Source organism: Gymnoscopelus microlampas (genome assembly GCF_963454915.1).
Source record: "Gymnoscopelus microlampas genome assembly, chromosome: 18".
Classification (NCBI taxonomy): Eukaryota; Metazoa; Chordata; class Actinopteri; order Myctophiformes; family Myctophidae; genus Gymnoscopelus; species Gymnoscopelus microlampas.
Window position 1 is genome coordinate 5,336,237 of NC_139955.1, and position 12,366 is coordinate 5,348,602.

A 12,366-nucleotide genomic window follows, 5' to 3' on the forward strand; every position below is an offset into this window, starting at 1 on the left:
TTGAGACCTGAAGCCGATTCTACATGTCTCCTAAATCTCAACAGTTTTCTGAAAAACGTATATCAGTGGGTGCTCAATCTTTTTCATGTCAAGGACCCCCAAAATTATATGTATGTGGCCGCGGACCCCCATCAAAATATTTTGTTCCAGGGACCCCCCAGAAGCAAAGATTTGAGTTAAAAACTTTACGCTTTAAAATAATATATATTCAAAGATTTGCACACATTTTCACAATTTTTCAAAAATAGCAGATCTACAAGCTCGTAGCGCGGCACTCGGTGCCGCGCTATGAGCTTGTATATCTGCTATTTTTGAATAGCCCAAAGTGTAAAATAATGCTTTCTAGCTCAAATCAAAAAATGACACAGTTCCAGGTCTTAATGGGTTAATTATGACCGGGATGTTGACTACAGACGTACTGACGACTACTGACTACAGACGCCTGGGCGTCAAAGGCTACGCAGAACTGCTTGACAAACCTTTTCATATCAGGAACCCTCAAGTTAATATGTATTTGGCAGTGGACCCCCATCTGAAAATATTTTGTGCTAGAGACATACAAGATTTTTGTTGTTAGAATGAAAGAACATTTTTAACACTGTGTGCCAGAGGTTTATTAACCCATTGAGACCTGGAACTGTCTCATTTTTAGATTTGAGCTAAAAAGCATTATTTTACACTTTGGGCTATTCAAAAATAGCAGATCTACAAGCTCATAGCGCGGCACCGAGTGCCGCGCTACGAGCTTGTAGATCTGCTATTTTTGAAAAATCTTGAAAATGTGTGCAAATCTTTGAATATATATATTTTTAAAGCGAACATTTTTAACTCAAATCTTTGCTTCTGGGGGTCTCTGGAACAAAATATTTTGATGGGGGTCCGCGGCCAAATACATATAATATTGGGGGTCCTTGACATGAAAAAGATTGAGCACCACTGATATAGAAACAAACGTTTTTCAGAATACTGTTGGGATTTAGGAGACATGTAGAATCGGCTTCAGGTCTCAATGGGTTAAAATAGGGTACGTTCAGTGCCTGCATATCTTCCATCCACTTACGTTGATACGTTTCGTGCTGTAGAAGCCCCGACGCGGAAGTGCATGTAAACAGAGCGTGCGTGCGAGACGGCGGAGGGTCCCGGCTAACGCCTGGAACAATGATATTTCTAACGCGATCCTCCATTGCAGAGTGATCGCCGAAAACGGCTCGCTTCCACCACGTTAAAAAGAAATGGAGATATTAAGCTTTTGGTCAAGGAGTTAACATTGGAGCGGCCGACCGGCCTCTCCTTCTCAGAGACTCCTTGGATGATCCCAAAGTTTCGTTAGAGCGCCCCCACGTGGGCCCCACGTATAAAAAGAAAAATGGGCCAAAAACGGTCCGAACCGTTTATGGCCCTCAATGTGTTAAATTGGTTAGATTTTTGGAAAATAGCAGATTATTTCTTTGAAAAGTGGTGAAAATGACCTGATCTACAAGCACTCAACATGTTGAATCAGGAGAAAGTAGGCCATTCATTTGCCAATAATAATAATTTCCTGAACTGTACTGTAATGCACTGTCCTGCTGTATTGTGTGACTTATAGACAGTAGCTCTTACAGCATGAGTGTCAGACATTCATTTGACTTGTATTCAGACTTCCATTGTCTTTACTTACTGCCTTTTTAAAACGTTAATTCTACTGTATTGCTATAAATGGAATACAGTAACATGAATAATTCCAGTATTGCCTGAGGGCAAACTATACTGTACTGTACCTGTTTTCCCTCTGGGATGTTAGGATAATTGAAGGGACTGTCACTGCAGCACGTTTACATTGGACTGCACTCCGCCATGGTAAGGCTCTAGTTAATTAACATGGTCCACATATCGTCTCTGTCGGGTGGAAACCTCATTTGTCCAAAAAAAGCTCAAAAAAGTTTCCAGCTTGTGGATCTGCTACGTTTGATGCTTTTGTGTGACGAAGATTTTCTGAAAACTTAGGTCAGAATTTAGAAGGCGTGTTTAAAACCGCACCACAATGCAGAGAGACGGTTAGAAGTGTCCTGTATTCAAAACTATACTCAAAATATACATAGAGTACCAAAGAAAAAGTACTCACTTTTTTTCTTCTTCAGAATTTGTCAAACTTCAAGATTCTGTTATTACGGTTGTAGCCGCGTGTGTGTGTGTGTGTGTGTGTGTGTGTGTGTGTGTGTGTGTGTGTGTGTGTGTGTGTGTGTGTGTGTGTGTGTGTGTGTGTGTGTGTGTGTGTGTGTGTGTGTGTGTGTGTGTGTGTGTGTGTGTGTCAATCATGCACGCGTGCGTGCAGTTTCTGTGCGTAAGTATCAAATATTAGATTGTAGTGATTGTGTTGTGGTCAAGATCTATGAATATGTTTAGCAGTATCCATACTCATGATGAATAGCAGCTGTCAGTTAACGTGACATAACGTGCGATTGGTCGGTGTAAGATGTGAGAACCTCCCCTTTCATTAGTGCACTTCAAGTTTCACCTGACAGGCAATTTACCAATTTAGTGGACGTTCCAAAAATCCATATTACTGTTATGATTATTCATATATATGCCTGACAGATGGGTATATATGTCTGAGCGAGTTTTGCATTTGATGACTTACACAAAAAATAAGTCATATATTTCTTTTTTTGGGAGCGTATTCAACTATTCAACCGTGAAGCGACATAATACGTTTTGATCAGCAAGATGTATTCAATTGTAGGCAATCGCACTTTTCACAGAGGTGCTAAAACGTTTGCAGTTTTGGTTTTGTTTGTAAAAAAAAAAGAACAAGAATTCAAATCTGTTGTGAACAAGCGCCCGGCGGTTTGGAGGGTTTTCCGCGCACATCGTTATATTCAATATTCATTATATTTTGAGAAGTGTGCCAAAGCAATTGAGTGAATAACTGTAATTAGAGCTACTGTATGTGCATTGTTCTCTACACGCAGCTGTGTTGAAGCCTAAGCGGTGGTGTCGCGCTCGCAAGAACAGCCGACCTACAAGCTCACGATGCGTCGCGGACGCGACGCATCGTGAGCTTGTAGGTCGGCTGTTCTCGGCGCACGACGGAGTAATGAATAAGGCTTTAGTCTCTTCTTTTCTCTTTTTTTTTTTCGTAAGCTGTGGAATGGCAGAGAAGGGGAGCTTGTGCACAAACAATCTCATGCACAGCAGCACAGGGGGGTTGTTGACGCTGTGAGTGTGGCTCGGGGGGGGGGGGGGGGGCCTGGCTGTACCGTGGAGGTAATCACGCTCACCGAGAGCTACTCCATTAAGACGGCTAATACATGGCTGTGGGCGCTGAGAGGGCTAATACGCGGCGGTATAGGCATTAAAAGCCGGGGGAACGCGCCGGCGCTCAACGTCGGGTCCCGGGGACCACCAGGGGTCCGAGGTGGACCACATTACGGGTCTGTAACTCTTCGGTGTGCAAACGGAACTACTGTAAATGGACCCGTATTGAGTCCCAGAGATAAAAAAATAAAAATAGAAGGTGTACAGGTGAAATATTTTTGTTGTACAAGCTCCATAATTTAGTTGTTTTCCAGGAAAGAACGAAAAAAAAGGGGGAGGGGGGGGCAGAGAGAGAGGCACAGCCAGGAGAAAAACTAATTGGAGTAGCCTACTTCTTCCACCGCTGCGGTGTCGGTGTGCAACCGGCTCAGCCCCCGCACCTCTGAGCACCATGGTGTTTACTGAAAGATACCGCTTCGGCTTTTTTAGCCCATTCAATCCGGGAACGCATAATTATTTTTTTTTAAGCGTTTTTTTTGTACTCAAATCTTTGCTTTTGGAAAGGTCCCTGGAACAAAATATTTTCAGATGGGGATATGCGGCCAAATACGTATCATTTTGGGAGCTCCTTGACATGAAAACGTTTGAGCACCACTGATTATAGCAACATTCGTCGTTTTTCAAAAAACTGTTAGGATTTCGAAGACGTTTGTTGAATCCCCCAGAAGCAGAAGATTTGAGTTACAAATGTTCGCTTAAAAAAAATATACATCCAAAGATTTGCACAAATGTTCACGATTTTTCAAAAATAGCAGATCTACAAGCTCGTAGCGCGGCACTCGGTGCCGCGCTACGAGCTTGTAGATCTGCTATTTTTGAATAGCCAAAGAAATCTAAGAAGGACACGGACGCGCTCCCGGGTTGAATGGGTTAATGGTGATGCCATAACGGGGGGGCCAGGTGCTTAGTATAATTGGCGTATAGGTTGGATGAGGGTCTGATTGGTTGCACTTAGGCCAACTTCAATTAGACCCTCGCCCTGAGCTCGAGATGATCGCTGCAGACCAGATCAAGTGTGCCTAGACGAGCATCACTAAGTGCTTTTTAGTTAAATGGCAGCTGGAGAGCCACTCTCAATCGACCTACGTAAATCTACTGCACCGCATATCGTCGGTGTCGGGGGGCGGGAGACCTCCTATCTCCGCGTTCGTAACTTTTTTTTCGTAAAATGAACGCCCCACTTGATCATACTACAGCGTCACACAAAAGGGTCAAAAGTGGCAGAAGCTCGAAAGCGCGACGCGCTTTGAGCTCGTCGATCTGCTACCTCTGCAAATGTTTTATTTGAATCCTGAAGAGTGTGTGTGTGTGTGTGTGTGTGTGTGTGTGTGTGTGTGTGTGTGTGTGTGTGTGTGTGTGTGTGTGTGTGTGTGTGTGTGTGTGTGTGTGTGTGTGTGTGTGTGTGTGTGTGTGTGTGTGTGTGTGTGTGTGTGTGTGTGTGTGTCCACGTTCTTATGAAAGCGGTCAGGGCATACAGTATCTTCAAATGCCCCTAGAGAGTTTGAGAGAGTGAGAAAGAAAAGCTCAGACGGAGAGAGAAGAGACATGCCACGGTAGCCCAGACCACATGAGTTTCGGTCAAAACAGTGAATGTCTGTACCGTGTATGAAACAGGCCTGCAGGGGGGGGGGGGGGGGTCATGGTGCTTACAGCAGTGGTTCTCAAACTTGTTCATGTCAGGGACCCCCAAAATGATGTTTTTTTTTTTTTTTTTTTTGGGCTGCGGACCCCCTGTCTCAAAAAAATATTTTTGTGCCAGGATTTTTCCAAACATAGATCTACAGTACAAGCTCATAGCGTGACGCGCTATGAGTTTGTAGATCTGATATTGTTGAATAGCCGAAGTATAAGACATGGTTAAAGTAGTTAAAATGATTGTGACGCCATGTTAACTAGTTCTGCTGGGGGACCCCCTGGTACTACCCCCCCCCCCCCCCAAGGACCCCTGGGGGGACCCCCACTTTGAGAACCAATGGCTTACAGGAGGGGGAAAGGGGGGTAGGGGGATTTATTTAACCCATTAAGACATGGAACGCATCTGTGTCACTTTTTGTTGATTTTTGCTAAAAAGCCTTATTTTACACTTTGGCTATTCAAAAATAGCAGATATACAAGCTCATAGCGCGGCACTCGGTGCCGCGCTATGAGCTTGTAGATCTGCTATTTTTGAAAAATCGTGAAAATGTGTGCAAATCTTTGAATATATATATTTTTAAAGCGAACATTTTTAACTCGAATCTTTGCTTCTGGGGGGTCCCTGGAACATAATATTTTGAGATGGGGGTCCGCGGCCAAATACATGTCATTTTGGGGATCCTTGACATGAAAAAGTTTGAAAACCACTGACATATTTTTCAGGAAATTTCAGGATTATTCAGAAGACATTTTGCAGAATCGGAACCTCAGGCCTCAATGGGTTAAAGACGGCTTCTCAAATATCAAAAACAGAAAGAGCAGGGGCTGGAACAATAGGAGCTGGTGACTCACGCTTACTGGGAATTCCTTTGTTCGTGGGGAATAATTGCACCCCCCCCCCCCCCCCCCCCCCCCCAATCCCCATCAGTGGCTTCAGGATGACAGCGCTGTTTTGCTTTAGACGGTCTGGCTGAACGGACGCCTTTTATTAGGATTTCCGTCTGGATGGCTTTCTCTTTGTTGCAGGGGGGGGGGGGTGGTTTGATGAGGTCCTTTCCTCCCGTCTTGAAAAGCACCAGAATCCCAGTTGCCCCCTGCCTGCACGTCCGACATCACTTGTATCCACGTAGCAGCAAGAAAATGCTTCCTTTTATTGAGATCTCTCGTCCTCGCCTGGGATTAATGTTGAGTTTGCTTATGAGTGTCTTTTTTTTGTCGCGCGCCTTCCCCCCCCCTGTTCCAGTAACAAAGTACATTTACTTGAGTACTGTGCTCAAGTACATTCTTGGAGTATCTGTGCTTTACTTGAGTATTCATATCTTTATTTATTTTTAAAACATTTCTTGAAAATCTTTTTTTTTTATTGTCAACGTTTTAAGACGGCAATGCGTTGATATTACAAAAGAAAATGTACTTTTGAATACCTACGTATTTTTAAAAGCAAGTACTCCAGTACTTTAACTACAAGTACAAATTTGGACTGAGCAACTGCCACTTGTAGTTGAGTAATATTTGACCAGGAGTATCCGTACTTAGTCTTTGGACTTGTCCACCGCTGCTTGTACTGTATCAACGAATAGCATCAGGAATGCTTCCTTAATTGAGATCTCTCCTCATCACCTGGGAGCAATGTTGAGAGAGTTTGCTTGAGTGTTGTTGTCCCTCCCTGTTCCGATTGGCTCTGACGGAGACCACGTTTAAACTGTTACTGTCTTGCCAGTGCCACCCTCCAAATTACACTGAGCGTACAGCCGTGGGGGCTTTCTTCTCATTCTCCCCCTGCTTAACAAGCACTCTGTTTAGATTTGATTACGGCGCTGGCCTTGTTTATTTTTGCCCAGCAGTAAATGAGTTCTCCCCTCGCCCCGGCGTGGGTCAGGGGCACACACCGACGCTGTCGGGTGGAAACCTTGTATGTCCCAAACCGTTAGCTTTCAGGAAACGTAAAAAAATCGTAAAAAATATCGTCAATTTTTGGCCACTTTTGCATGACACTGTCATACGACAGAGTATGGCATTAATTTACATAAACAGTTGAAATATGAAGATACAAGGTTTCTGCCCGACCGCAACAAAATGCACTTAACCCATTGATACCTGGAACGCATCTGTGTCACTTTAGATGTCTTTGGCTATTCAAAAATAGCAGATATACAAGCTCATAGCGCGGCATCGAGTGCCGCGCTATGAGCTTGTAGATCTGCTATTTTTGAAAAATCGTGAAAAAATATTTTTTTATATTTTTTTCAAAAAACTGTTAGGATTTAGATTTTTTTTAAGAATCGCCTCAGGTCTTAATGGGTTAAGGAAGCAATTCAACACATTTTTCCTCCAGTATTTTCTTTGGAGAGATGCTTGCATGGCTATGATGAATTTCTATGAAACTCATTATGATCCGTTTGCACTCATGAGGCAACAGATTAGATGTTGCAGAAGCAACTGGCCTCTTCCTTTTCTCTCCATTTCGACCGCATTCAGCAGTGGTTCTCAAAGTGTGGATTTGGGACCCCCAGGGGTCCTTAAGGGGGTTCCAGGGGGTCCCCAGCTGAATTAGTTGATATAGCAAAATCACCCCCAAAAAAAGGCAATTCTCTTGAATGCTGCCTTCGGGTACGGCATGAAAAGTGGGCTTTTTGCATTTCTTTCACCATAGTAAAAGCTGCATGCATGGTCTGGAGAGGGCACTTTTTACAGACGGGTAAAAGGGGAGGGCCTTGAAGCCCCCTTTGACCTCTGTGTGTGGCCAGAGCGTAGGTCCTTGACATGAAAAAAATGGTGAGAACATACTGTAGGCCTGTAACAATTATTGCATAATCGCCTAATTGCAATTATTTGATATAAAAACTATACTTTTTTGCATAATTGTAATAATCGTCACAACCATTGCCATGTTGAAAAAAGAAATATATATATATATATATATATATATATATGTTTTTTTAGATAGTGGAAATAGCAGATCTACAAGCTCAAAAACGCATCACATCGCGTTTTGAGCTTGTAGATCTGCTATTTACACTAGTCATATAAAGTATAACGTTATTCAATTATGCAAGTTATTTGTCACATCTGCCCTGTGCACCTTTTGTTTACGAAGCCTAAAAGCCAAAACAGAAATGTAATTTGTATTCATAAGGTTCCCAACGTTCACAACGACACAATTAAATCGCAATTATTTGAGCGACAATTCGTCGTCGAGCGAAAAGGTCCTAATGGTGACAGCCCTAGTCCTACAGGATGGTGATGTGCAGTAAGCAGTGGTGGAAAGTAACTAAGTACATTTACTTAAGTACTGTACTCAAGTACAATTTTGAGGTATTTGTACTTTACTTGAGTATTTCCAATTTCCAATACTTTTACTTCTACTCCACTACATCTCAGAGGCAAATATTGTACTTTTACTCCACTACATTTACTTACTTACTTACTTTACTAGTTACTTTTCAGATATAAACTATGATATAATGAAACACACATTAACCACTTTAGCCCTATTTTATACATAGGCTAATTGAAAATAGCCGATCTATAAGCTCACAACGCGTCGCATCGCGACGCGTTGTGAGCTTGTAGATCTGCTATTTTCAAAGATTTAATACTTTTACTTTTTGGTACTTTAAGTACATTTTGATGCCAATACTTTTGTACTTTTACTCAAGTACATTTATAATTCTGGACTTTTACTTATAACGGAGTATTTTTATATTGCAGTATTGATACTTTTACTTAAGTAAAGAATTTGAGTACTTTTTCCACCACTGGCAGTAAGTGATCTCCTGTGTTCACGTTGCAGCGCTGCCTATCATGCAGGTGAAGATCGACATCACCAGACAGCAGGTGGAGAAGGTCTTCGGCCTGGACGAGTACTGGTGTCAGTGTGTGGCCTGGAGCACGACGGGAACCCAGAAGAGTCAGAAAGCATACATCAGAATCGCCTGTAAGTGTGGAACAACCCTTCAAACTAAGAACAGAAACACTTAAAGCTCTCACTGCGTGACAGCAGTGTGGTGGTTGACGTTTACTTAAAGCTTTCGTGACGTTCAGTTTTTACAACACATTAAGAGTCTTTGTCATGGTCCTTCAAACGTGTATACAAAGTTTTAACTGAAAGTTCCACTCCAGTGAGCCATTGCAGGTGTTTTTTCTCTCACATTTCTAAAGCCTTTTCAACTGCAATGACAAAATAAATCTTTGCCTGCGGGTGTCGCTGTTGAGGGATTGTGCCTGTCAATCATCGCCTCTGCTCCGCCCCCCACCCCCCACCCCCCACCCCCAAAGGAAAGTATAGGGGGGGAGGGGCGAGGAGGAGAGTGGGCGTGATTAATGGCCTGTGCACACTACACAGTCCAAGGGCCAATCACAGATTACTTTTCAGCCTAATTATTCAGAAAACCCCAGACCACAGAAAATCCACTGAATGTTCAAAGTTCAGTTTTTTGGGGTGTAATTGAGGTCATAAAACCCCCCAAAAAACATATAAAATAAAAAAGTGAAAATGAATGTCATAGAACCTTTAAAGGACGACTTCACCCATTTTCAACCTATCTTCATATAATTGGTCCTCAATAATGCTCATGATAAAAATTGTACCATTTTTTCATACTTGGACTTTGTCTCAGAGGAGGGCTGTGGACAGTTCAGAAACCCGCCTACCAGTGACATCATCATTAGGAACGTTTTTTTTTTTTCAAACAAGATTTAAATGTTTTAATTTAGATTTGTATCACCATCGATGATGTCACTGGTAGGCAGGATTGTGAACTATCCACAGCCCTCCTCTGAGACACAGACGAGGTAGACAAAAATGGTACCATATCATCATGAGCATTAGTGAGGACCAATTATATGAAGATAGGTTGAAAATAGGTGAAGTCACCCTTTAAGTCTCAAAGTATCAATACCACAGTGTAGAAATGATTGGCAGTAAAGTGTACTTAAAGGGTAAGTGATATTGCTTTGTTAAAAGAAGTGTTAAATAGCTCTACATTCTGATACCCATTGCTATAGAGTGTCTGATCAAGCGCTCGGGTGGTGCAATGGCAAAGAGCCTGCCCACCACCACGGAGGTTGTGAGTTCAAATCCGCCGTGGTGCGTTGTCGAGCATCTATACGAACACACAAAAAAAAGGATAAAAGTAAAAAAAAATACTGATAAAAAAAGAGTGTCTGTTCAGTAACGTCCAGCTCTTCAGTAAACAGAACATGAATTTTGTTTAGGGGAGAACCCTGTTTTTAACAAAAACTCTATAGTGATGAGCGTGTAAAGAGGGGATCACCGTGCGGACAGCGTTCACAGGAAATATTCCATGATTTTGGCAGTTAAAGAGTTAAGTACAGTACTTAAGTAATTGTACTTAGTTACTTTTCACCCCTTGCATAACAGTGTTACTTGCATATTAATCATTTTTTTGCGTGCAATGTGTGGGCGATTATTTTTTTGCTTCTTGTGAGGAAAGTCTTAACGATGGCATAAAAATGACCACAGAGGCCGTTACAGTTTGATGGCCCACAGTGTTTTATCCTGATTATAAAGTTTGTTAAATCACGCACAGCTTGGAATCCACTGAGAGAGAGAGAGAGAGAGAGAGAGAGAGAGAGAGATGCTAGGAGGCAGCTTTACAACACAGGAGGTTGAGCATTAAATCATTGCTGTCGGGTGGAAACCTTCATAACTCAGTCAGTGACAGACAGACAGACTTTTCATTGCATTCGTCCTGTTAATTCTTACATACAATATGCATTGTAACTGCCAGAGACGAGCACGGCCGCTTCAGACGTTTTCAAAACGTACACATGCAATACATGCATGGTAGTACATGAGGTTAGGCATAAGGTGCAAAAGGTATAGCAGCACAACAGCGGGTCCACATAAGAAGGAAGCAAAAAAGTAAGGCAAAAAAAAACGAGCATCAAAGGAGAGTGTTTCAGTGTGGCAGGCCAGCCTGGTGACAGGCCTGTTTAGTGCCAGGTTGAACACGGTGTTCAGTCTGTGTCCCGCCCCAGCCAGTCTGGCACATCGGATACAAATACCTCTACGATTTCAGCCCTCTCTGCAAAATAAACGCTGCCAATTTTTACCTGTACAACTCGCCGCTCCGCTGACAAATATACCGCCCAACCTTGTGTGGCAGGAAATAAACAATTCAGGGAGACGTTAATAATACGCGCCGCCCTGTGCAATGCAAGCAGCCTGGCTCGCGGGAGCTCGTGTCCTCAGCTGCGGGTGTGGGTGCCGCTCCCCGGCAACCTCGTCCCGGACGGAGGGTGGTGGTGGGTGGCGGGTGCTGACCCCCTCTGGTCAGGGTTGCCAGATCTGCTTATTATCATTTCTCTGCAAGACTTTATTTGAAAATAGCCGATCCACAAGCTCACAACGCGTCGCATCGCGACGCGTTGTGAGCTTGTAGATCTGATATTTTCAAATAGCTGATGTATATGTTAAAGTGCTCATGTGGCCCTTCATGTCGCTTCTTTTGGGCTGGTTTTCCTAGACCTGGTTGCTTGTTTCTCTCACAGAATCTGGCAACACCCCCTCTGGCATAGGGCTGGGGATCCTTTAGGATTTTAACGATTCGGGTTCCTTTAATGATTCCCTCTTAATGGTCCGATTCCTTTTTTTTTTTTTACTACATTTTTATCCCACGATTTTGTAACCCCATTTTTTTTACACCCAGTGCCAATCTCTATGTAATCCCGGGCACTACACTCCCTCTGCCAACCTAGGGAGGCCAGGGCCGAGCTCATGCCTCCTTCAATCAATGCATGAGAGCCAACTGACCTTCTTATCACCTGACAGGGGAGAGTTTCCTGGTAGGACGTAGCGCGTGGAAGGAATTCCAACCAGTTCCTTTCCTCTCCATCAGGCCCCCGGCTGGCCAGGCGGAGGCAGTATAGTGACCAGGATTACTGCATGTTTTTGTGAGGGTACCTACCCTATAGTTGGGTCATTTATGGCACTTCCGTGACCGTGGAGAGCGAAGGTCCGTTTCTCAATGGATTTGTCATCTAGGAGGGTTATTAAACAAATTTAGCCGGGGTGTATTTTTTTAAACGGCGGGGAAAATTTGTGGGAGACCAAAATCCAAAATGGCTGCCGTGAAAATGAACTTTTTAATGGTTTGACCTACAATGATGCACAATACATGGTTTCAGAGCTTATTTTGGTCAAGGAATACATACATGGTGTTTATATAATTATTTGACCTATTGTCGACCTTCAAATGCAAGATGGCTGCCAATTATGAGCTCCAAAAGGGAGTTTTTTCAAAATCGTCACAGAGCCTTCATATTAGGCTCAAATGAAAGCTCTGCTCATGATGAGTTGAATAATATACAGTATAAGTACACAGAAGTAATCTCTGAGGTCAATAAAGTCAATGTTTGTGTGTAAACAGCAGTTGCTGATTTGCGGTTTCCCATTAAATAGGGTAGGCT

At 43.1% G+C, this 12,366-nt stretch overlaps 1 protein-coding gene across 1 annotated transcript in view; it reads left to right on the top strand.

The window, feature by feature from the left end:
• Window positions 1-12,366, top strand: part of unc5a (unc-5 netrin receptor A) — a gene marked incomplete at its 5' end in the record, with an annotated part of 423,634 nt that overhangs the window by 230,609 nt on the left and 180,659 nt on the right. Inside the window, one exon of the mRNA XM_084040981.1 lies at window positions 8,726-8,869. Coding sequence (XP_083897107.1) covers window positions 8,726-8,869 — 144 coding nt within the window. The remainder of the gene's footprint in view (window positions 1-8,725; window positions 8,870-12,366) is intronic.